Source organism: Paralichthys olivaceus, chromosome 4 (genome assembly GCF_024713975.1).
Source record: "Paralichthys olivaceus isolate ysfri-2021 chromosome 4, ASM2471397v2, whole genome shotgun sequence".
In the NCBI taxonomy this organism is placed as follows: Eukaryota; Metazoa; Chordata; class Actinopteri; order Pleuronectiformes; family Paralichthyidae; genus Paralichthys; species Paralichthys olivaceus.
Window position 1 is genome coordinate 3,967,826 of NC_091096.1, and position 26,681 is coordinate 3,994,506.

Genomic DNA, 26,681 nt, shown 5'->3' on the forward strand with positions numbered 1-26,681 from the left:
CGTGTTTTAAGAATGAGAACAAAGACAAAAATCACTCTCGACAGTTAATTCACATGTGCAAAAAAGAAAGGAGGAGAATTACTCCTGAGAACCATCTAATCTTGTTAAAACCCTCAGAGCCTTTCAGGGCGACCGTCTTCTTATTGCCTCGGCGACAAATGAGTTGTCCACCAGGGGTTTTCATCAGGATCACAATGACGTCAGTCGTACGCAAAGCCTCCCTCGTTAACCTGTCCTGATCTTTATTGAGTGCGGTGTCTATGGGAGATTCCTCTACGACACAGATGTCTTTCATCTCTATTATTAACTTAAAGGACCCAGATTGTGCCTCGGACATAATCTGTTGGAGGCGTGGAGCACTGACCCTGTTTTAGCCAACAGCTTCACCAAGAATAGCAGCCCATATCATTACCTGGATGTCGTGTTAATGCTGGTTCCCATTAATATGATTATGCATTGTTGGTGGTATCCCTTGGAGACGCTGGAATGATCAACGCACATGGTGAATGATCTGTTGTTTTCAGGCCTGCAGACACACACACACACACACAGAAGCGTGACGTGCAACCCAGTTATGTATTTCATGTGAAAGAAATAATGGCAAGTGTTGTTTTTCCTTTATATTCAAGTATATAAAATGGGTAAAGGCTTTACAATGTTTATTCAGACATCAGCTTTGTTGCTTTAGATGTGAAACTAATGTATTTTTTCTGCTCAGGAAATCAAAGACTGTGAAGAGAAGCTCAAGCTCTGTTGTACGGGTTTGAGAAAGATGAGGCTGTAGATGAGAAGGTAGACATCACCAGACGATAACGAGAGAAATTCAAACCTTCCTTTACTTTCAGAAAGACGCACACAGCGGGAATAATAGTGGCATTGATTGTCCGGCCGTCTGAGTTGTTTATGTTGAACTTAAAGTTGCTTCATGACACTTCCAGACATCATTTGGAGACGTTGACACACAGAACTCCAATATCCTCTGTAGCTGGTTTTGTTTGGTCTCCACCGATACGAGCTGCCGCAAAGTAAAGCTGTGGTCTGGACAGATGAACCCTGAGCTGAATCTCACTCTAACGCTCTGTAAAGCTGAAGGCTTATATAGATTTTAAAGAGTTGTGTGTTTGGTTTGTGTGATTAAAGGTGGAGCACTATGTTGTTGATGTTTGAGTAGTTGTGAAGTGTAGGTTATAGTCTTTTTGAAGATTCCTTTTTAAAAAGTATCCTCAGTTTACTAAGTTGTTGAAGTACCATTTGAATACTTCTGCTATAGTATTACTGTAATATCATATGAAAGAGCTTCCAGTGAAGATGTCATGTCTTTTACCTGCTGATTCTTACAGTGAAAACATTTTCTCTCACAAATGATGTGTTTCATAAATGATGAATTAGTAAAGTTACAGCTCAGAAGTGAATCCTAATAATAAATGAGCTCACTAGCAGCCAATGACTTGATGTTTTAAAGTCCGACATACAAACAAGTTGGCACATATTAAGTTACATGTCTTTTAGTTGAGCCTTCACTTCAACTGAAGTCACAAACCTTCGTTCACAGACCATCATGCACTTGCTTGATGGCGTCGGACATTTTTAATGCGGGAAAGTGCAGAACTCCAGTTTAACTGATTAGAGTGAGCTGATGTAGAACACACAGTGTTCATCAGCTTTTCTAGATTATCTGTGAGTGTAGCACTTGTGAAGGGGTCAGCTTGGCTCATGTCTCAAATGGGAATCGCACCATATGCTCTACTTCAGCAATCTGCTTAAAGGACCACTCCATCGTTTTAGATCATTTTTGGTTTGACTGTGTTGTGAACGCGTCTCTGCAGAAATCCTGTGTTGCACATGTGTGAAAAGTAAACTACAGATAAACGCTGCAGCCAATTCTCCCGAGGTTACCCACAGGTCATGTCTGTGTATCATCTTCTATTCATGTGCAAGTCTCGTCTGTTGGTCATATTTGAGTTTTCCTTTTTCTTAGCTTCTGTCTCTGCTGCTGCAGTCAGTGGTAAACACAGGGATCATTTCCAGCTCGTGTCAGGCTCTTGTTAGCCTGTTAGCTCTAACAGCTTCTGCCTGCACACCTGGCCCACGGCACAGTGTGTTCAGCCCCTGCTTGTTCTCACCACAGCTTCACCAGACACTCGCCAACGGTTTGCTGGGTGTTCAGTGCAAACAGAACAATTTTCAAACAACGAATTAACCATTTACATTTCAAAGTTCTGTCCGAGACAAGTTTTATTTCTTCTTTCTCGTATGTTTAAAACTTCTACAAGTTGATAAAGCCCTAAAAGCACATGAGACTGAATCAGGTTAGTTTGGTTAAAGAATATATTTTTTGCAAAAGACATATACTTGTGATGATAACCAGTTGTTGTGATACACAGTTGTTTGCCTACAGTCAAATATAATAATAATAATGTTATTTAGAGTAAATAATATATATGAAATTTACTGAAAATAAGACTTGTGCAGGACATGTCGAAGAGTTTATTGCCTTGAATATTTATTTTTGTAGTTTTATGTGATCATATTAGTTCTGTGGAGGTGAAACATCGGTGTCCGAACAGCAGAAACAAAGACACACGTTTGTGACGTATAAAAACACATGATGATAGATAATAACGAGATAATGATGATTGAGCTGGTTTGTATAACACAGGTTCAGTGACGGGTCGGAGCTCTCTCCTCCTCTCTGAACTTACCTCTTCAATTAGCGACACATTTTTAATAACACATAAATTTAAGAAAAACAAATTAAACAGAGCGTCTTCATAAAATGGATATTTCTGTTTTTCATATGATGAAAAGGTAGAAAAAATAAAAGCACCATAAACTAAAATATAAATAACATGCATGTGAATGTGCTTTAACAGATAGAAGAGACCGTTGTTCATATTTTCACCTCCAGAGGGCGACACTTAAAAGTTGAATAATAGATTTGTGCATCTCCTTGATCTGATGTCATTTCCTGTTTGGGAGATGAGGTGAGCACTGATCCACCTGTTTGTTTTTTTTACCATGACACACACTTTGACTATAGTCGTGCTTTAAACTTATTTTAAGATATAGACCCAGGTCCCAGCACAGGCCCGGCCGTTTCATGCCCAAGCCCCCACCGAGTCCCTCCTTGCCCCAGCACCCTTCCAGACCTGCAGTGCTCCGGGTGACGACTTGGAAACATGTCACATGTGCACGTTCACTATTTGAATGACTCTGAGACAAGATGTGAAAATGAAATGTCTGAAAATGAGAATCTGCCTGAAAATAATCATTAGTAAAACTTTGATTTTAATCATAAAATGCATTTAAATAATGAAATCATCTTTATTTGGAAACTACACTTGAATAATTGTGTGTTAATTTGAAGAAATCGACTCACAGCAGTTCGACTAAAGCATTTACATTATTGTGCAACAGACACCATGTTCACGTGGAGCAGTTTCAGAGGCAGCGTCATTCTTAAAAAGAGTCTCCTGCCGTCGACTTTTTCATTTCACGTCTTTGGTTCAGCCTGAAATATCTTTTGTTTTCTTTCCTGTCGCCGCCCGTCACGTTATCCGTGAGCACATCTGTGACCTTTGTGGTTCAAACACGCTTTGAACACGTGGATCACATCGTAGGATGTTTACATGTATTTGAAAGGTTGAGTAACTTAAACGGTGTCGATGGTCATAAGGGACTTTGTGCTCATGAGATGCTTCAGTTTGATAAAAAGACTAAAAGTGTGATGCTGAAAATGTAAATACGTCTGAATATATAGTGAAGTGTTTCTGTGTTTAGACACAAGGTCACTTACAAAAATGTTCATCGAAACATTTGCTAAACTATTTTTCACTGGTTGTTACGTTTCTTTCCAGCTCACTGGAACAAATGACAAATCATTTTACCGAAACATCACTGCTCTGTTCACTACAGTGTTTATTTCCCATATAAATCTATTAACCCGTGCAACCTAAAACAAGATTTACTAATCTTTCACTAAAATAATTTTCTCCTGAAATCAAATTTACACAAAAACAACAACAACAATAATTATTCTAAACTTTATTCACGAGCACTTTTCTTGAAAATGTTACAAACTGCTTTTACGTAAGAATATAAACGGATATGTTCAAGTACTGGTTTGTTTTCTCCACATTTGTCTGAACAGATGACGAGAATTGAAAAGCTGATGCACGTATCCACTCCCGTGTTGTGCACGCGGCCGACTCCTCTCTGCAAACACACCCTGTTTCAGTTTCCCACTGTAACCACAGCTTTCAGCCACTAACCACCGAGCCGCCCCAGTGGAGCAGACAGGCGTTAAGTGACCTCAGTGGTGGTGGTTGAGGTGGAAGAGATGTTTCCCTGCATTGATTATTCAGCTCGTTCAGGGATTTCTGTGACTTTGCAATAACCAGTGAACAAAGTGATCCTGTACGTTTTCAAAGATGTTTGGACAAACAGCAGAAAGCTTAATAAAATTGAGGTAAAAAAGAAAAAGCAATAAAACAAATTCCCAAATAAGTAAAAGTAGTAAAATTATAGAAATGCAATAGATAGAAATATGTTTTGGTATAAATAGTTACGTTAAAGGCTCTTTTAATTTAACTGAATTTATTTAAAAGCTGTAATGAACGAGGCATTAGGATGAAGATGCATCATTTTATGAAAAATAAGCAGTTATGAAGACTTTTTATTTTCACCTGTTTGATCTGAATCAATCTTCAGCGAACTTTGATTCTGTGCAGAGATGTTTAATCTGCAGAAACTAAATCTGAGGTTTTGCTTCTCTCGTCTCAGGGGAAGTTGGTGAAGTACTTCAGCCGCCAGCTGTCCTGTAAGTGCAAAGTGGCCTTAGAGGAGCGCAGTGCTGAGCTGGAGGACTTCCCTCGCCTCTGCCACTGGTTCCGCATCGTCAACCTGAGGAAAGAGGTCACGCAGGTGAGATCTCAAACTACTAAACTTTCCTATGTATGATCGTTATGGGCTCGTACTCAAATACAAAACTACCAATAAACCCTGACGTACAAAACCCGAGCAGAATCTTATTGATTTAATAATATAATTAATATATTGTCAATACATATTTGTGTTCTTTTTAAATAAATAAAAATGTGGTAACTGATATTAATATTGTAGCTCTGAGCAAGAAACACATACAAACCATTACAAATACAAATTACAGAGTGGGTCAAAATTATATAATGGACATTCAATAATCTTCTTATTGCCTTTGTCCTTTCTCATCCCTTTAGTTTTACTCGTTACTATTCTTCTTACATTATTATTGTTCCTTGGTTACATTTTTATAGTGTTTAAATTAAGTTTAATCAGTGAATCCAAACTCACCTTTAACTTCAAACCAAATGTTGCTCTGCTTTAATATACTTCTAAAGATGTGTGTGTGTGTGTGTGTGTGTGTGTGTGTGTGTGCGCGCTGCAGGAGATGAGCCCAGGTGAGGTGACTCTGGAGGGTCTGCTGGACATGAGTGAGGAGCAGGTGTGTGAGCTGCTGCAGAAGTTTGGTGCCAACGAAGAAGAGTGTGCCCGACTCAACGCCTCGCTCTCCTGCCTCAGAAAGGCCCACCAGCTCGGTGAGGGTCACACACACACACACACACACACACACACACACACACACGCACACACACACACACACACACACACGTGAGTGAGATGATCGTATCAAGTTATCACACATTTGACAAACACAAAGTTTCTTTCCACGGTTCATGGATGAAAGTTAATAAAAGAAACAAACTTGTCTGGTTCAGAATTTAAAACATTCTTTGGGTTTTTTCGCTTCTAGGTTTTAGTTTATATCAATAAGAACTTTTCAGAGATTGAGTTTCTGCTCTTTCAGATTTGAGATCTGTCTGCTGGATGTGACAAATGTCCCCAACCGGACTGAATGCATCTTTAAACCTGGACTATTTGAAATTAAGTTTAAGAGAGATGAGTATGTGGTTCAACCCAAACACAGCCAGGGAAAACACGTCACAGAAAATTACATGTTTCATTAAATAAATTCATCTTTATTTCTCTCAGTGAAGAGCAGGGATGCCCTGATGTTTTTAAGTTTGCTGTATTTTATAAAGGAGGGTCGTATCGAAGACATTTCTTTTTGTAGATTTTGAGATTTAATAAAGACAAAAGTCAGAATATTATGAGAGTACAGAAGTCTTCCTCCTCTTCTGGATTCAAATCTGGAACCAACTCTGAAAAAACTTTTTTGTTACCAACAAACTGTCAACCACGGCCAAACAGTTCCTTTTGTTTCTTCCTCTCTGAGTCGACTTGAGTTTTTATAAAGTCTGGATACTCTTGATAATGTGTTGCTGATGTGAAAGAAGATTAAATATATTTGATAACTTATATTAAATAATTATTTACCGAGGTGTGATATTAACTGAACCCTGTGTTTTAAATTCCCTGAAGTCACCTAAGTTTATATCCAGCAGGTGGAGCTGTTCAGCCACAGTCTGTCTTGATCCTGAATAAAACTGTAAATCAGAATTCATCCCTTCTGCACCAGAACTCTGATCAGGATTAAATCAGTTCACATCGTTAAGAACAACAGGTTTTTTTTATTTTTATGAGATCTTAATATAATATAATATAATATATTATTTTATGTTGTTGTTGCTTTTTGGCAGTTTTCCTTTCTTGGAAAAAAAGATGTAGAATCTTTCCTTTCCTTTGTACCATGGTTTCCCACCAGGTGGCGCTAGAGACCGTTTAATGGTTCTCAGTCTCTCAGATTGAAGCTTTTGCAATGATACACTGGAACCAGAAGGGGGCAGTAGAACCTAACTAAAACTGCGTTGAGCGGTTTAGTAACAACCTTTTGTAAACCTGTTTGATAACACACACACACACACACACACACACACACACACACACACACACACACACACACACACACACACACACTGTGAAGCAGCCGGTTCTTCTGAATTATTGAGTAAATGAACTTGATGAATAGTTTTTCTTTCGTGAGCCTTCAACAAAACGCAGCTTTGCTTAACGAGAGTTTTTATTAGAGCAGTTTTATCTCAGAGTTTTTTTTTTTTTTTTTTTTTAACATTTTCTTTGAATGTAATGAAAAAGAACTGGGACGACGACAAACGTTCACAACCAGTGAGTCTGCAGGAGCTCAGCTCCACGGCTCCTCTCACTCCTCTGCTGGTCCCTCCTCTCTTTTGTCTGATGGTTTGAGGGACACACTTCCCTCTTATCTTTCTGTGCCAGTGGTCTGACTGGAGATGGAGGTGGATATTGTCCAGAAACAGACAGACAGACAGGCGCCCCCCCCCGGCAGAGTCCGTCAGACGGTCCCAGCTGGGTTCAGACCGGTCAGGCTTCAGATGACTGTCCAGGACTTTAACTGTGTCCCATGGACGGTCAATAAAAACATGGCGACTCGCCACCGTGGCAGCCCTTCGACACTGTTGACATAACTTTTGAATGCAGACTGGAGGAGCCGGGATTTCATAATATTATTCTGAGAGAACTGGGACTCTGGTGAAAGCAAACAACGATAGAGAACATTTCTCTTTCTCACAGTTAAGTGCAGTTTGTATTGTTGTGAGTGTAAAAGTTACTTCCTGCCTTTCTGTCCGGTCTTCTAATCGCAATAAGAAGTCGTCCTCCTGAGACCCTCAACCCGCCGCCCTCTCGCTGCGCTGCATCGTGCCCTTTAACGGAGATGCCCTTTCTTAGAATAACGTCTTGACCCCCCCGGAAGAATAAAACCCCTCAATGTCCACACCTCGCCTTGCTCCTCTCGCTCAGTTGTCATGGCGATATCTCCACTGTCATCACTGTGCAGAACTTTGGTCCCTTAATAAAAGGTGATTGAATCGAGATGTAACCAATGTCTCTGTATGTGGACGTCCTTCCTCCTCGAGCTTTCTTAGGATTGTCATACAAAAGTCAATATTAAATATATTAGTATTAACTCTCGGCACACATGCGCTCGCCCGTCACCACCAAATATGTATTTGTAACATACCACCATCATGGCAGTTTTTATGGATCAATTCTTTAAACCTTTTTTTCTGAGAGGGCGACATGACGCGTAATGAACGGAAAGCTTTCTGTATGTGCTGTATAATAATTCAAACTGATTATTACAGATCTATAACTCTAATATGAATTTTCCTTAATTTCCTTGAGAATAATTTATGGATCTTGAGAAAAAAGTCAAGCATTTTATCGGTATTTATGAGTGTGTGCAATTTGATCTAGTGAATTTAAATGGGGTTTCATACGGGGGCTGGGCCTTGGCAGAGATTGGAGCTTTATTGATGCCATTCTAAGTTTCTCATTTGACAGTGAAAACCACATAAATAAAAAAAACACAGTTAAATTCTTTTAGTGACAAGTAACGACAAGTGTTTTTATTCAATACTCAACAGAAAAACACTTTCAAGCAACAGAAAATAAATGAACCCAAATAAAAATGTACAAAAGTTATTTAGATTCAATCTCATATTTTCTGCGCATCAATTCTCGTCCTCCACCCCGACTCTGACCCACGATGCCACGGTCCCTAATTAATTCTGGTCATGGGACCCAGTTACCTTTCTGTCGAAGTGAACCCCCCACACAGCACAAACTGAAAAAATCAAACCAAAACCACTTGAGTTTACATTTACTTCTCTGTTTAACAGCTAATGAATCACTTTTTAACGTTGTGTGAATTCACGACAGAAACAAACATTGAAATGAAACTAGTTAAAATAGAGAAGCTGATCTTTAAAACATATAGAAGTTACGATCCCTTCCTATAACCAAACTTCCAACATCCGTCTCTGAAGGTTCGTGTTTGCATCCCTGTCCACCCACCCCCCCACCCCCCCCCCCCTCCCGTCCTCCTTCCTTATTGTTTATCATCCCCTTCTCTGCCTCTCTTCTTCTTCGCCTGTCGCTCTCCCATCATCTCCCTCCCCTCGCTCTCTCCAGCTCTCCAAAACGCAGGGTCTGGCCACACAGAAACCACTAATGGGCTCTCCAACAGGGTGGGGGTGGGGGTTGGGGGGAGATGTGTGAATGCGCGACAGCAACATCGCCGCCACTACACCACGGCACCGAGCGTGGAGAGGTGCACTCAGCACAGAGAGGGATGCAGGGTGTGCGGCCGCATTCTTCGTATTGTTATGGAGCTCGTGTTATGTAGCTCACAAACGTATCTGTATGTTTATGGGGGTTTGTTTGTCCGAATGTATGCAGGAGAAGAAGTGCTTGTGTTTTTAATGGGTTCCACAGAACATTTAAACACAGCAACAGCAAGAAGTGGAGGATGTTTCTTTTAGTTTCCCCCTTAAGAAATCTGGAGGTCGTTCAAAAAAAGTGCAGATATAGTCGACCGGCATGAATGAAGGCAGAACGAAGGATTTACAGATTTATGCACACGCTCTTTGAAAGAAAATATGTTGCTCCAGTTTATGAGTCATGAGGAATTATGCTTAAAATTGGCAGACACGGACATTCGCATGCTTTAGCTTCCCCGACATCGCACAACCGGAGAAACAGAATGAGCGAATGTATGTTGCTCTGTGGTGGTGTAATGGTGGAGGAAGGAAACTAATGCAAGTTAATAGAATTTTTTCACTACAGGCTCTTGGGATTGCAGTCCGCGAGTTGCAATGAGGATGAGTCATACAATTCGGAGGCAGTCGGTCGGTTTCTTTGTGCCGCAATATGCACACATTATCCAGCCCGCCCCTCTTGACAAGTCCACACACAGAGACACACAACATGTTCATACAGAGAATGTCTTTAATACGAGTTATTTCGTTGATCAGGCTAATAGCGTTGAGGTTTGTGTAGCACGACAGGTTGCCACGCTACCTCTCCGCTGTAATCTTTGACAGCCAAAGTCACTGTGCTTCGCTTTCCGACGGCTCCACATGCATATACAAACACCTAATTGGCTTCAAATGCCATCAGCGAGAAAAAGAAACGAAGAAACGCCGGAGGGAAGAATATGCGAGAGAGGGAAATTGGAGGAGGAGAAGAAAGGCGAGAGGGGGAGGAAGGGCCGCTGAATAACATGAGAGAGAATGAGGGTGAGAGAGAGGCAGCGACGACAGGAGGTGAAGCAGAAACATGGTCACGGCGAGAAGAGAAGAGCAGATGCAACAGGGAAGGAAAGCCACCAGAAGAAGAATTGACCGAACCCCCCACACCCGTTTTCCTGAGCACCTCTGGGTGGTCCTTACTGGCTGTTAACTAATTAGCAGCATCTAACTTTGTGTCCCACCGATTAAACTGCGAGTACGTCCACAAGCCCTGTCCTCAGAAGAGTGGAGATTAAAAAGGGACGCTGCGATTTATTGAACGCAGCGTTGCCCTTTTACAGTGGCAGTGAGAGAGACCAAGCAGCTACTGTCCCACTGGCATTTCGCTGCCATTTAGCCCAAAGAAGCGACACGTCTATCCAGAGGTAATTACTCCAATTATGAGGCTGATTATCTGCCTTTCTCAGAGCCCTGTTAATAGTGTGTGTGTGTGTTGCAGTCCCAAGTGCGTCAGGTGCGTTGTTTGGTTCAACAGCTGATGTGGAGATGCAGGGTTTTTCAGGAGAGAGGAAAATGGAAGCGTTGATGACGTTTTAAACGTGTGATCCGCTACAGAGAAGAAACGGGAAGAAATCTTGCTCTGTGAGGATTTGTTAAAGGAATTAAAGGAAAAATGAATGTCGACACCACGTCCGAACTTCTGACCAAACTCAACACTGACCTGTGATCACTCAGTAAATATAGTAAAGTGTTAGCGTTATTTAAAGTTGTATTTTTGTCTGTGTGATGCAGTTGAGTCCAATATTCAGTCGACTTTTATCTCAGTTTTGTTCTCCACCTAAAGGAAACATCTGGCTCTACAGCAGCTAAATGCTTCACGAGCTGCTTCCTGCGTCTGTCTGTGTTTTGAGCCTCTTCACAGAACGCAGTCTGCCTGGAAATGAGTTTGAAGAGCGTTGTGAGATTGAAGTTAAACACAGCAAGGCTGCAGAGTTGCAGAAAAGAAAAAGCAGTTAGCTGAGAAAAGCCCCAAGAAGTCGTGATAGATTACGAGACTCAAAGTGTTTTTTGTTTCGTATCAAAGCTCTCCACAGAAAGCAAAATTTTAAAAGCTCATTCTCCAACAAGAAGAAGAAGAAGTCACAGTTCTCAAAGGGCTGATGTTCAGTCTCTTTCCTGACTCCTCTGCTTAGGTGAGATGATGTAAAATGAGAAATTCATAAGTCAAGTCCTGGTACTGTTGCTGAAGCAGTTGCTAAGATACTGGTGCACTTGATGAATGGGCTCATTACTTGAAGCAACAGTTTCATAAGTGTGACTCGAGTTCATTGCTTCTCGTGCAGAGAAAGTTCATTTTGGTAACTTTGATAAACGCCGTCAGAAGTTCTTTTTTTTTTTTTTTTTTTACAGCGAGGCTCCTTCATGCCAGAATTTAAATACAAAATAAATGGGAAGCTGATCATTTAAAGCAAAGGTGATTGGTTTTTGGAAATTATCCAGTGAGATTGGGATTTGGTGTTAATTTTGAAATGGACGGTTTAAAGTGGCACTTGAACACACCGGAGATCAGCTCAGAACCAGATCTGCTTTCTGTCGCCTTGTGATCTGTGACCTCAGATATGAATTCCGGAGGAGTGGATTAGTTTCAGGGGCTTTCACACCTACTTTGTTTGGTCTCCACCTTCAGACTTCAGAAATAAACCACAGTCCAGATCGATGCACCACAATGTAGTCAGACTCGCAGTGTGAAAAACTCTCTGTTCTCTAATTTCCTCCATTCAAACAGAAATACTACCTTTTAAAACTACTGAGTATAATGGCCCATTTATAACACGCTGACATCAGACGGAGAAGCTCTCTCACCTCAGTGTCCAATTAGCGCGTTTACCCGGATGTCTCGTTTCCATCTCTGCCGATCGGAGCTGATTAAGACCTGTGTCGTTTGACTCTGCAGCAGAGAGTGAAGGATGATTGTTTCCATTCCGATTGCAGAAGCCCGGTGTTTTAATGGGTTTTGGACCAGAGGACGACATGAACCTTGGTCGAGCTGAAGTTGAGTGGCCGGTTTTATTCCTGCTAATAAAGGAGGCTCCATCCAGCGTCCTCCTCGTCCTTTCCCTCATTTGGGGATGAGCACTCTTTCAGAGCCCACTCGTCCATTCTGCATCTTGAACTGCTTCTGGAGGGGTTGTTAGGGTTGAGATGTCGGCCTCTTGATGTGGGTTCAGGGACAAGTGTGTGTGTGTGTGAGCGACACCGAGGGCAGAGTGGCAGTGACAGCGTGACTGGAAACACCCCACTGACTAATATCCATGGGTGTGAAAAAGGCAGCTGTCGACAGGCTATTGATATTCATGTGACTTCAGGAACATCAATCACTGTTGAAAATGACGGCTGCTCCTCAAATCTAAGATTCACATCTCACAGAAACATATTGAAGGAGAAACAAACCGTGCGTCATATAGTGATGGAAACAGCTGGTTTCCATGAGAGCATGAGTAGTGATGACATTTAATGTATCGCAATGTTACGTCTGAGTGTGTCAAAGGTAAAAGTATGAAGTTTCAAAATATGAAGTATGAAACCAGCGATTTAGTATTTAAACATTGTTGGATTCATGAAATCAAAATCAATAAAGATAGAACGAATAGAACCAGAGATTGTCTGGATGAAGGAAAAATATTTAAAAAAGAGAAAATTCCTGTGCATTTCGTCCCTCGTGTCTCTGCAGCCGTCTCCTCCCACAACCCGTCTTTCCTCGTGGCCTCTTCATAACATTACGGAATAGGAAAAGGCTGCAGGCTTTTTGTTTCCCATCAAGGTTTTCACTCCTCTGGGACTTTTTATAAGAGATATTTTTCCCTGGTTCATTTGATCTCGCTCCGTGTTGATATTATGTTTGAAGTTTGAGTTTTTTTTGATGCTCGTAGTTCCTCAGAGACGATGTCACTCACGGGGAAGAAAAGTAATGACACAAAAAGTGGTGCAGGGTTGTTGACAGAGATTTTCATTCACATTTTGCTCAAGACTGTGGGGTCAATTTTGACTCAGTCATGCATGAGATGTTTCACCCAGGATCAATTCCGCCAACATGTTTTGTAACTGCAGATAGAAAGACAAGAAGAACACTGTGGGCTATTTCAGCTGTGTCTCTGCCAGGTCAATAAACACACTGTTTTTGTTTCTTTCCTCAAGAACAACTTGAGGAGGATAAATTGCACAGTAACGGAGGTAAAGTATCGTCACCTGAGCTCCAGAAAACATTCATCTTTGCTGCTCACCCTCAAGTTTCTCGCCTCTCGTCGCTTTTTCTTTCTCATTCAGCAGAAAGTTTAGTTTCGGTACATGTCCGCTTGTGTTATGACTCATGCAGCTTTGCCCTGTTCTGTCATGGCGCACACTTCCATCTCTCCGCCTCTGTTTTTTCGCTCCATCAATTCATGCTTCCTCGGCATATTTGAACACCACCGCACTTCTGATATGTTCCCATCAGATAACAGTTGAGTTAATTATTCATTACCCCAATTGGGCACATTTGCTGGTCCTACCTGTCCGCCTGCTGCCAGGATTACTCTTTACTGCTCCCATCAAGAAGTGAGCGAGTTAATGGATGTTTTAGTATTTAAAGCATGTCAAGAACCAATTTAATTTAACTCGATACACGATAATACACACAAATGTTCATCCACATTATCAAAAAACATGTTTTCTCACTCAGCACAAGTGCTATCTAGACATTTCAGACAGTTCTGCATTTTAATTGCCCAGGTTTCTCCCGAGTGCTCTCACTGTCACTGCTGATATATTATATTAAATTCAACAGCAGCCTCTTTTAATACTTTCAACCGTTTTCATGGAGACTCACTCTTCAGGAGAAAGTAGTTCCGATGAGTAGCTCTTTGGATTCGAGTGACCCGGAGATTATTATTTTTATTCAGGGGCAGCATCCTTCGGAGGCTGCATTTGAAGACCGATTGTGGCACAACTAGTCCCAATTTGAAGGCTCCTTCAAATGCCCCCCCCCCCCCCCCCCCCCGGGCGACGGAGGCTTCACTGGCTGGATCCTTCCCGGGCCAACATTTCCCAGGAATCATTGCGCTTCAGGGATGAACTGTTTTTAAAATAAAACCCATCTCTTCAGAGTTTTCAATAAACCAAAGAACCTTCTCGTCGTTACGTCTGTTGTTCGGCAATGATTGTGAGGGTGGGACAAGCTGGTGATGCAATAAGACCAGACTGTCCCATTTCATTTCAGAGGACGCGTCCCCTGAATTGAGACACAACTTCTTCAGTTGGTCACTGAAGTGCAATGATCAGTCGTAATAAGGCTGAACTCAGTCCTCAGTAGAAAGTAGTTCCAATGGTTTTTTTGGATTTAAGTGACTGGGACACTTTCTGGAAATGTTGCTCTCTCAAATGTCATTTTAAAAAAGCTGCAGGGAACATAAACAAGTCCATCCACGGAGGCAAAGATCTTAGCAAGAGACCTTTCAAAACCTGGGCAAATTAAACCAAAAATCATTTGCATGATTCAACACTTCTACAGATAAGTGAGAAAACATGTTGTGTCATAGTGTGAACCTCTTGATATGAATATTACAACCCTGGCAGGTGTGATGTCCATTTTACCACAAAGCTCTCTCGACTCCTCCAACAGGGAGCCAGGCGAAGCAGGACTGGTCCATCCAGTGGCCCACCTCTGAATCGGGCAAGGAGAACACTCCGGTGTGCCAGCCTGAGGCCAGTCAGTGGATCCGCTTCCAGCTCTCCCAAAGCCCCAAAGTCCAGTCCAAGTACAACCAGCACATGTGCCACAGCCCCCAGGCCCTGGCCCCCCCTTTGTACGTCGATCGACTCACCGTCGACAGTTCAGCCACAGGGCTCTTCCCTTCCCTGGACTTCGGTCATCGGTCCCTGCCCCCGTCTCCCCGCCAGAGGCATTTTGGCCACACGCCTCCTCGGACTCCCCTGGTAATCAACACCATGACCCCGCCGGGCACTCCTCCCATGCGGCGGAGGAACAAAGTGAAAGCCCCTGGAACGCCGCCTCCGCCCAGCCGCAAACTCATCCATCTGCTCCCGGGCTTCACCGCACTGCACCGCAGCAAATCCCATGAGTTCCAGCTGGGGAACCGTCTGGATGACACGCAGACACCAAAGTAAGTGTTCAACCCGCCCCTGGTGGCGGCCATTTTGGATATTTGTGTGTTCACTTCATGCTAATTCGTGATTAGCAGACAAACAAAATGATTCATTTAATTTAATCCTTAACACAAATTCATTATGTAGGTTAATTAAGCTCTGATTTATATTTATAATTTCAATGAATCACATAATTGATTGCAAATGAGGTCTTTAATGTTTGTGTAGCTAATTGAGTTTTCAGTTAAAGATCAGGGCCCATCCAGAAACATAAGAAATCTGACAAAATGCACACAGACATTGCTCTGTTCTCCTGTTTACTTAACTTTTACCTCTTTCAAAAACTATTGTGACAAATAAATCAGGTCGGATGGAGCTTTTTAAAAATTTATTCAGGTTGTTTTAATGACAAGTAATCTCAGCTTTCTAGATAAAGGTATAAGGTATAATATTCACATCTGGATTGTAGTGGATTACAAATGTAAAGTAGTATTAAAGGGAAATACACAAGTAGAAATACCTGAAAATTGGACTTAAGTACAAAATGTAGTTGGGTATTAGGTGTCATTGGCTTTAGCAAAAACACAATGTGTATTGATGCGAGTGACGTTTGCATCGTTACATCAACACATATAATAACTATTGATCATCTCATCACAACACATTGTTCAGTAGGTGCACAAATTAAAAGTGTGTGAGAAAGTTGTTTTTTGAACGATGTCCTGTGTTGTTCTTCAGGACTGAGGCTACATGGTTCTTATTGCACAAATTTGTTTCACAGTCAACACTATCTTGTTTATAAAGTTTCTCAGAGACAATATTCCGCGTTAGCGCTGGTCGCTCAATTTCAGCAAATGAGCTGCCTGAAGCGCACCTCGCTTCCTTCTGATTCAAGCAGCACAGACACACAGAAAGTTTGTGTTCCACCTTTTCTTCCCGCAGTTTTACCACAACACAATCTTCCACCGGTGCCCCATCAGATTAATTCCCAGGAAGACATCATTGCCCATAAAGAACCAACAGGCTGTCGGTAGAGATAAGGGGCCGTGGGCTGAGTTCCTGCCCGGCCGTGCCTGTGTCTGGTGCTATGCTGATCAGATTTGGCCACAAACAGGGACCGGCCCTGGTTGGTAATCAGGAACCAGAGTCTGCCTCAGGAGAGTTGCTCTCATTTTGTTAATGCCATTAGATGACAGTGTCCTATCACTGCTACACTTGGTAAGTTAATATTTGGGAGTTGTCCTCTGCCGCTGCGATGGCCATCTGGGTTATATTCGGCGTGTGCTCGGCTGCGGACAGGGCTGCATCCTCATGTCGGTGCATGTGCGTGTGTGCAATGTGAGGGGGGATCATCGCTGCGGTGAATAGGCTCAAACGGCATTAGGGCATTGATTACCGGTCCCTGAGCACTGATAGACTGCAGGCTGCAAGTCGAGCCCCTCTAATCAATGGCCTGTGTGTGTGTGTGTGTGTGTGTGCCTGGAAATGTTGCGAGTCATCGAGACGGGGCAGAGCTGCTGGCTTCTCTGGTCGCCAAGTGCCTCTCATGATGCATCATAATTGGTTGGAGGACGGTGCTGGCAAGCATCAAGTCGGTGGTTCAGTTCTGGCACGAGGCTCTCGGACTTGTTTGTATCTGCACGAGGGAATCGGCCTCGTTTGAAATTTGGCATCTGAGCGTTTTTCCTCGAGGCTAAATACCTGAAGTTAAAAGCTTTTACGTTTCTGCCACACACAGAAAAATACGGGGTGGTTTAATTTACCTGAATGTGGGGGGAGGGGTTAGTTATGCGGAGTTGTGTTGTATTTGTGTAACCCAGCCGCTGTGGTTGGATCAGTACTAGTGATGTATGAGAGATCTCAGGTAAGGTGTGGCTTTGGCTCAGGTGGTGGAGCGGGTTTTCCCCCAACGCGAGGATCAGCAACACTGAACGCAAGACACTGAGCTCCAAATTCTCCTGTAATATGATATGCGATCAAAAACAGGCTGCATGAGGAGCGGATGGAACATTAAACACATTTTATTGGATTAAATTAACTCAGCGTGTGTTCGGTCCAATAGTAACTCAAAACTGTGTTTGAAAACTTCCCTGATTGGTTCATTAATTGGGTCGTTTTCACGTTACCTTATTTTTCTCTGAAAGGTTCATGATGAAAAACAACCGACCCTGATTTTTTAAAAACTTTTCGTACTTTCACCACTTCTCTGTGATTCCCCGCTCCTTCCACACGATGCATAATTCCACCTGTCACCAACCCCAGGATTTTAATAAGCTCGCTGTGCTCCTTCAGGTCCTCATTCTCTCTTGCTTAATTGCCTGGCACTGCAGCCAGGACACAATAACCAGAGATTACCCTCTGACCCTGAGAGACATTTTTCTCCATTTATCTTAATGAGATATGCCCAAATATCTCATTATCACTGCGTACAGTAACACAGAGAGCTGAAGTGCAGGGATGCAAAATAAAATACTGACAGAAAACTGAGGTTTGATTCCAGCTCTGATAGAAAGGTTAAATTATATTACTTTCTTTTTTGGCTCGGAAACATTCAGCTAGTTTCGATAACTTCAGAAATAAAATGTTTTTAAAGAAATATGAATTTAAATGAATTGTTTTCTGCTTTGAGATGAGATACAGTACTCTACAGTACAGTTGAATAAAATAATATTAGAGGATTAAGTATAGAATCTTTCTGTAAAAAAAATATATATATTGTAAAAATATCAATATACAGAATCAGTCCCTGATAGAAATAACAACAGACAATAGAAATAATAATAAAAAAACAGTAATATTTCACATAGTGCACACAGGTAGTAATATTTCATTTCTATTGGATATAGTGTTATATTATATATTATAGTTATATAGTTTTCAAGCACATGTTTTCTTGTCATAGTCACTTCAATGTGACAACTGAAAAGATTGTACAAGTAACTGATAAACAAGTTTTTTTTACCCCCATTATGCTTAATACTCATGTTTTTGGCTAAATACACTCTAAAAGGTATTTATTAAAGATGGCTTGATCATCTTTTGTCCCCAAAATAGGCTGTAAGCCCTTAACAGCCTTTATTCCAAATTATAATAACCTCTATTTCAATGTTAATTCATCCTCAGCTGTGTGAGATTTTGTTTTTCAGAAACTGTACAAGACTGTTTCTGCAATCACTAAAAAAACAAAACAAACCCACGGCGAATACTTTGGTCTGTGTGTGCGGACCCTCGTCTTCTGCTTTATAGATCTGTGCTGCTCGGCTTAATGTGTTTGTCTGTGTGTTTTTCTTTCTGCCCGTTTCCCTCCCGCCCCAGAAATAATGAGCAAATTGCCTCCTTATACCGATGCGCTCAGTAATATCTACATATCCAAGAAAATCTCACCCCCCGAGATGAAACAGCCGCCAATTTTGTAAGTCGCATTGAATGAGTGGAAAAAAAACAAATCTTTCAGCTGTGTGTGTGTGTGTGTGTGTGTGTGTGGGGCCACCTGTCATGTGCAAGTGCAAATATTATAATTTTCATTTCAAATTAATTTGTGTTTTAGGAGTGATCTGGTTCTTCTGTCTACAGAGACATGTGGGTCTGTTCAGGTTTGTAAGATGCTCAAATCTCTTTGAGCCGCATTGTGAGGTCATTATTATGAGGTCATAAGTGACTGGGCGGAGCCGAAGGGTAATAACGAATAGATAAACAACAACAATCGTAACGATAATAATATGACTCATATAGCACCTTCATCAACCACAAACAAAAAACCAAACGGACAGGATTGAAAACTTAACCTTCATAGTGGAGGAAATAGAAGAACAGATTCTTTAAAATCTATTTGGAATCGTGAGAGATGATTTTAAAACAGACAGCGACGTTAGAAGTCTGAGTTCCTCATGGAAAACTTCCAGACCCCCCCCCCCCCCCCCGACTATTAATCACACATTCAAATCACAGGAAGTCATTTAGTTTAAAAACATTACTCAATTAAAGAGAACCAGGAAAAGGAGTACATGTTTTCTATATCTAAAAATCTCAGCTTTTTTCTTCCCTGCAGCTTGCAACCTGAAACCAAATCAAAATTGAATTAGTGTGAAATTCATCAATGACCTTTTGAGTCTGGTTTTTGATCCATAAGACACAGAAGCACAATTTGTCCGCTGGGAGCAACAGAGGAAGGAGCAAACATCAGATAGAGGAGACGGCTGTTGTCTCCGTTTCCCACACACGGCAAACATCAGCGTCTTACAACAACGACTGCGGCCGCTCCGTAACCTCAACCGTGTAGTTATTATTGTCGCCATGACAACGAAGGTCCCCCGAACCTGAGTAAAGTGGAAATGACACGAGGACGCTGCTGGTTGTTTCCTGTTTTCAACACATAGTCCATGTTTGTGTCTCTTTTATCGTAACAAAACTAAATATATACTTTACGTTTAAAAGCCGTGGCTCCAGCCCTTTAAAGGACAAGTGGTGGATGAATGTATGGGTTTTAAACCTGTGACCTACATCTTAGTTAACAGTCTCTACAGTGGCACATGCTCTTCGGCGCAATAGTCCTTGAATGGAGACTGAAGACTTCAGCGATATTGATAATATTCTCTGAGTCGTGTAATTTCAGAGGATGAAATTGAATTTATGTTTCCAGACGATCTTTGGTAGATTCTCACTGAGCAGATTCCTCTTGTTCCTATGGTAATGGCTCTCGGTTAATAGATCTTATGTAAAATTAGAACTACGGGCGTTTCTTTTACAAGTAGCATGATCTCGCCAATTAGTGGCCTGAAGCGTGACGGTGTTTGACGCTGTGTCACCTCAGTGTCCTTTCTTTAAAGTTGGAACCAATAAACTAACTTTATTTCACACCATTGATTGTGTCCAGTTTAAAATCAACTCAACAGTTTTTTTAAATGTGCCTCACGTGTTCCCTTCGGAGATTGGAATCAAATGTTTTTTTTTAATATCAGCGCATTTAATATCATTATTAACGTGAGAATCACTTAATGATGTCATCCTTTCACCGCATTCACTAATTTGACTTTGAAATTTGGGACCCAATTTCTTCAGTCAATCAAATGGCTTCCCACCCGACTGAGCACCTGCACACACACACACACACACACACACACACATGCACACACACACACACACACACACACACACACACACACACACACACACACACACACACACACACACACACACAGACACACACACTGGCTCATGCTCCGTAAATCAATCAAACCAGCGGTGCACAGTCGAGAGGTTTGCTAATCACACTCTATTCAGTCTTTGAAGGATTTTCCCGTTGTCACTGATGCGCTGAAAAATAACTGATCATCTAAATTATAAATCCACTCCAGTGTTGTTGTAAACACTTCAGTTGAATATTTGATACATGGACATGGATCGTCACTCACTGACCAACACGCTGACACCGTCACACAGGATGGGAACGCAGGAGCGAAACGAGATCAACAACATCTAACGGCCTTTGAGTCGATCACTGATTTGTGTGTGTGCGCATGAGGAATTTTCTCTTTTTTAGCCAATTCAACATGTTTGACTTGGAGGTCACATACTTGCACAATTAATACTTTTACACGCAGACTCAGAAACTAAAGCTGTTTCTCTGCTTTTTGACTTTCAAGCTTTTCGCGCCTCTTATGGCCAAAGACTCACTTGACATCTTCGTCAGAGTCTTCTACTCGTGTGGCACTTCTTCATCCTGAGATGATTTGTTTACTCTTTGCGGCTGTTGCGTGTGTTGGAAACATCATCAACGTGCCGTCTCGCTCGCAGTAAATCCTGCGGAGGATCTCCTACTTTGCTCTCGCATCTGCTCCTTCGGATATTCTCTCCAGATGTAAACGATTTAACAAAGATATGAACCTTCGTTTGGACGTTCGGGTGTGAAAACGCCCTCTGCTGATGGTTTTACTTAGAAAACATAAGTTCATGCACCGGATACTCTGCACCTCTTAAACTTTTTCCAGGCAATTTCATTTTGCTTATGTTGCAGCCTTTTCTGTCTCCTGCCTTTATTCCTCCCCCCCACTCCCCCCTCCCCCCCTCCCTCCTCTGTGCCCTTTTCAAAGCAGAGAGGCTCTTTGGGCTTGAGTGTCAATTAATGAACCTCGTTGTCTATGTTAATGATTAGTAACATGTGTGCGCGGAAAAGGCCAAGTGAGTTTTCAGTCTGTCACACTCTCCCACTCGCACACATCACAGCAACATGGCTCTGGAAAGTGGGCGTGTTTGTTTTTTCCACGGCCTCTTGTCTTGCCTTCCCCCCGCCACTGGAAATGGTAATATCATATAGTTATTGCCACCTTATGAGACTTTCAAAGCTTTCTGAATGTTAAGCACTTTCTTATTGAATTGGATGTTTGCTAATAAATCACATGGCGCCGAGCGTTGGCATGATTCACCCTCTGCTCCTCTCGGGGTAATTCTACCATGCAACACTCAGGGGAAGCAAATTTGCATCCATTCCATGACTAATTTAGCTGTTTGCTTTCACTGAGCAAGTGTACACATCATATATTCCTCTCCCCTCGATCGTTTCCCCTTTCTCTCTCTGTTTCCTTTCCTTTCTCTCTCCCCCCCCCTGTCATTATGCGTCTCCTTTGAGAAACTGTCAATGTGTTATTTTTCTACCAGTTCACTCAGAAATATGTTTTTTTTCTTTAATTGGATTAATTTTCTCAGTGTTGCAAAGGAAACTGTGATGAGGTCGTTTCTCCGTTGACGCAGAGATCAAGTGTGGAACATCACTCTGAGGTGTTAGATTCTTAAAGGAGACATATTCTGCTCTTATTCAAGTTCATGATTTTAGTTTGTGTTAGCGTTTGAAAAGGTTTACATGCGCTGATGTTCAGGAAACACATCACTTTCCTCAAACTGTCCACTGCTGCAGCTCCTCTTTTCAGCCTCTGTCTGAAACACTTGGTTTCAGCTCCTGTCTCTTTAAGACCCCCCCCCCCCCCCCCCCGATGAAGCCCAGTCTCCTCTGATTGGTCAGCTGGTCAAGAGGAAATCCTTATGTCTGACACGCGACCGCTGTAGATTCTCGTTGGGATATGATGTTTATACAGCAGATAGCACAGAGCTAAAATTAGCTTGTGTTTTCTTGGATTCAAAAGTTTGGTTCAAAAGTTTGTTTGAGTGTAATAAAATAGTCTTAGTTTTATTATGTTGTTTATTCCACTGACGGAAGCAGCTGCTGTGCAGAGAGCCCATATGTTGCTGCGCCACTGTCACCGTGTTCCTTTTTGACTCATAATAAATAACCACTATAAATGTGTATTTTCCTAAAACTTTGATTTGAGCTATTTGAATCACTGACATTTATTTTTTGGAGACTATTTCTGGACTTATTCACTTACAGCAACTTTAACAAGATGTGATCCGTGCTCATCTGCCAATTAGCATGAACGTAGCTGGTTAGCCATGACGGAATTTGACACCTCCGTTCTTAATCCCTGCCTGCTGTCGTGCGATTTGCTGAAGCGTTTGTCCAAGCGGCCGTCACTGGCCACATCACGATGCCCGACAATTCGGAAGACGTGAGCTACGGCGGCTCAGAGGCCTGGAACCAGCCCGATCAGGCAGCATGGACTGATGCCTGAAGTGCTGTTGCTATGGTTACCTGCAGTTTAATATACCTTGTGCACTGATTTAGAACGAGTTGGAAAATGTTGACAAGAAGGGAGACGTCGGACAGGAATCTGTAATTACATTGCATCATTTTTTTTTGTTATAGTCGTCCACAGAAAAACATCGGAGGGGTCGAGGACAACAGAACAACAGCAGCTGCAGAATTTAAAATGTTAAAAATAAAAGAAATCACAAATGCATTAAGTCCTCGGCTCCATTCGGTGACTACAATGACTCTGACTTTGCTGCTGAGCTTTGTTTCGTGTTCAGATCTGTGCTCTGAAGACACATTTAAAAAGGCGAGGAGAAAGACTTGAACGCAAATTCAGCCGCCGTCAAATCGATGCCGCTGCTCCCCAGACGATCCACGAGATACAAATCCATCCCTCCCCAGGACACACACATCGTCGCATTAGCCTCCGACCTCTGACCTGCGAGCATTATTGGTCCCACATGCTCCGGCTGTGTGGGACATTCGCTGCGTATTAAAGCGGTGAAATAGGAAAAGCAATGGCGTCTGTGGGCGAAGGAGAAGCAAGCGAGTGTTTCTTCTTCTCTCTGCGGACAACAGCTCATCCATGTTAATCAGAGCTTTGGCCCCGTTGCCATTAATGACAAGTCAGGTGAGAGGGCATGTCAACAGCAGGCCCTTAACAGCCAGATGATATGACCCCTCTCCTCCATGCTGCTGTCTGTCAGTGCTCATCCCCCGACGCCACATATTGGAGTCATGATTATGAATTTATATGAGTGTTTACGGGTGGCGGTTTGCCCAAAAGCTTCTGTTGCCGGCGGAGAGTGTGTCGGTTCTCTTGTGGTAATTTGTAAATGAGTGGGAGCTGGTCGGAGGAGGATAAGAGGATTGAAGTGGGCGATTAGAAGTTTTCCTTAAAAGTTGTGTGATTCTTGTTTTTGAGGAGATGGGAAAATGAGAGGTCACAAAGCATCTAATCATTCTGTTTAAATTTTGATTTAACCAGTGCAGTGTCCATTTTAAATCTGCTCCGGAGCTCACTTTTACTCATAATTATTTAATCAGCGAGTTCTCCTCCAACACTTGTGTGCTGGACGTTGTGGGCAGAGATTAGTGCAGAGGGAAGTGAATTCATCCCTCCGGGTTTATCTGCAGTGAATAATTTTGCTTTATCATCGTACATATGTGTGTGGCTCATATATAAGTTTGAATGATTTGCTGAACTGAAGGTTTCATACGTCGCAAGACGAATTTCAGACCAAGTTTCACAACTTTTCAAAATAAAAGCTGTAATTCAGCCCGATAAAGAGGATTACAGTAACAGAATAAACGTGTCTGTGTCAGTTCAATGAGAAAAAAGAAGTTACAATATCTTTATATATTATTATATATGACTGTAAGGCGCTGTTAATATATTTAACACATCCTGAGTTTCATTTCAGTATTTGTAGCGGGAAGATCCAACACTAAATTTAAAGTGAGAAAAGGATGTTAAACGTTATTGTGAGGGAGACCGAGCACTGAAACAGGCCATGTTGACGGGCGCCGTCTGATTTATTAAACAATAGAATACGACTGTTTCACTCCACAACAACCTGAAAGTTATTATCATCGTTCATCACTCACTCAGGCCGTCGAGTGGAGGATTTCATCTCAGTGTTCCGCTCTGATGTTGAAGTCGGGACAGATAATATCAGCTCCACGTTGTCTAAGACCCCTTTCTTCTTTTTTGGCTCACTGTTATTTACTGCTCTGCCTGCGCCTCAAAACTACCACTTAACCCTCAGGGCTGCAGGCCAGAGAGCCGCTCCCACGCCCAGCGCTGTTCCACCCGTACGTGGATTAGAGAGTTAATGTTTTGAGTTATGGTTTCAATTTGACTCAATTGAGAAAATAAATTCTGATTCAATTCAACACTGAGAAACACACACACACACACACAGACACACACACACACACAGACACACACGCGCGCGACAGGTGACCTTGTTGTTTTTATTCTGTAAAATAGGAGATTTAACACATGTACTTAATTTATTCATTCATTTGTTTTCTGTATTTTCTCAAATTTAATCCGAACTTTCACTTGGACTCAAAGGACCGATATGACTTTGCTTCCAGTTTATAGAGAACGTGTTAAAACAAAACAACTACATGAGAAAACAAGAAAAAACAAAACCAAAGCATCAGCAGTCAAATCGAATCAAATCATAAATCTATCAATATGATACATATTTGATTTGATTTTGTTCTCCAGCAGTCGTCTGAGTGTCCGTGTGGTTTAACAAAGTGACGCATACTTTATTTGTCGAAATGAACTGTTTTGGCACAGACTTGTGTTCCGCTGCGACAAAGCTCCAGAAACTAAAAGAACAATTGTAGCAGCAGCTGCCATTGGAATTCAAGCAACAACACACTGGACAGTTAGTCCTAAAGCTTCAGAGATGAATGGTTCTTTATTCCTATTCATCCCCAAACAATTCAGCAGCAAACGAGGTGCACGCAGGCCGAGCAGAGAATATGGAAATTCAAAAGGTATGAGGACAGTTTTTTTTTTAATCCATCATCGCAAACACCCACAAGCTGGATGCAGAGAATATGTCACCATCGATCGACACATCTTTTCCCCGTCGTGGGCTTTCAGAGCATTTCAGTTCCCAAAGAATCCTGTTGTCATCCTGAGCCGAGCGATCGGCTCAATACAGAATCTTTTGTGGATTCACATAATGTGTCTTGATTCGACCAATTATCACAGGGTGGAGGAGATGCCTGATCCACAGGACAGGAAGCCAGGGTGCCTGGAGGAGAGTTTCAGGAATCTCGATCCTTTTTTTTTGTTAAGGATCAAAATGTCTTTGGTTTCAAAGATAAAATATGTTGGACAGAAAAACCTTTCTGCAAAAAAAAAAAAAAAAAAAAGACAAAAACATGTCATCGCATCTCACAGATTCAAGGACAGAAAGTGACAAAGCACGAGGAAAAAGAATGTCGCTCTAACACCGACCGTCAATCTGTCACAACCAACTGACGAGCAGAGATGCTTTCCTCCATCTCCATGACAACAACTCTCTCCCTCGTCTCCACCTCTGCTGCTGATACTTTCTCACTGGGGGTGTTCTTCCATTATACAGTTGGAAACCGTGGAGCTTAGTGCATCCTGCGAAGAGAGAAATGAGTGTTGCAGTAAGTGATTCTCTGAAAAATAAAGGACACATCAGAGACTCTGGGCTTCAAGAACTCCTGCCAGCGCAGGTTTTACATCCAGAAATAAGTGCTCCAACACATGAGATTACATGACGCTAGATTGTCCTCTGAAATTCAGAAATCCATCCAAGAGAATCATTTTAATTTGGACCGACGAGTCAAATCGAAGGACGAGCCTTAGGGTCGCAAAAAAATAAGCCACAAATTGAAATTTCACTTTCACAAGACAGTTTTGCTTCACAAATAAGTTTTTTACTTGTCTCAAAATATCTTAAAATATTTCTTAGGCCTTAAAATCTCGTGAAATGTCTCCGAATCACGCCGAATGTTTCCAGCTCTTAAAATTTGAGTTCATTTGACTTTTATCAACTAAAGGTAAAGAAAGTCTCGCTCTTAATGTTCTTGTGGAAAATAAATAATTTATCATGATGTAACAAACCAATATGGAACCAATACAACAAACTAGCTCTGTTCAGTTAAATCTTAATGTTTAATGTGAATAGATTTATTTGTATTTTAAGTCATTCTGGGATTTATTTTTCCAGCGTGGTTCATGTGATCTTGAACTTGTTGAAACTCTGTTCATTGTCGTCAACAGTCAAACTGAACTAGTTGTTTAATTGATTCATCGTTTGTGAGTTGAAGTGGAACTAGTTTATACTTGTGTTGTTTTAACACCAGCTGTATGTAAAGAGGCTCCTCCA

The 26,681-nt window shown here is 41.9% G+C and overlaps 1 protein-coding gene across 3 annotated transcripts in view; it reads left to right on the forward strand.

The window, feature by feature from the left end:
- Positions 1-26,681, forward strand: part of ksr2 (kinase suppressor of ras 2) — an 80,788-nt gene that overhangs the window by 2,946 nt on the left and 51,161 nt on the right. For 2 of the 3 annotated variants that reach the window (XM_020098981.2, XM_020098979.2), the window contains exons 2-5: positions 4,783-4,923; positions 5,426-5,576; positions 13,203-13,238; positions 14,665-15,166. In XM_020098981.2, the coding sequence (XP_019954540.1) occupies positions 4,783-4,923; positions 5,426-5,576; positions 13,203-13,238; positions 14,665-15,166 (830 nt within the window). The remainder of the gene's footprint in view (positions 1-4,782; positions 4,924-5,425; positions 5,577-13,202; positions 13,239-14,664; positions 15,167-26,681) is intronic. The other variant, XM_069523353.1, reaches the window with a different exon arrangement.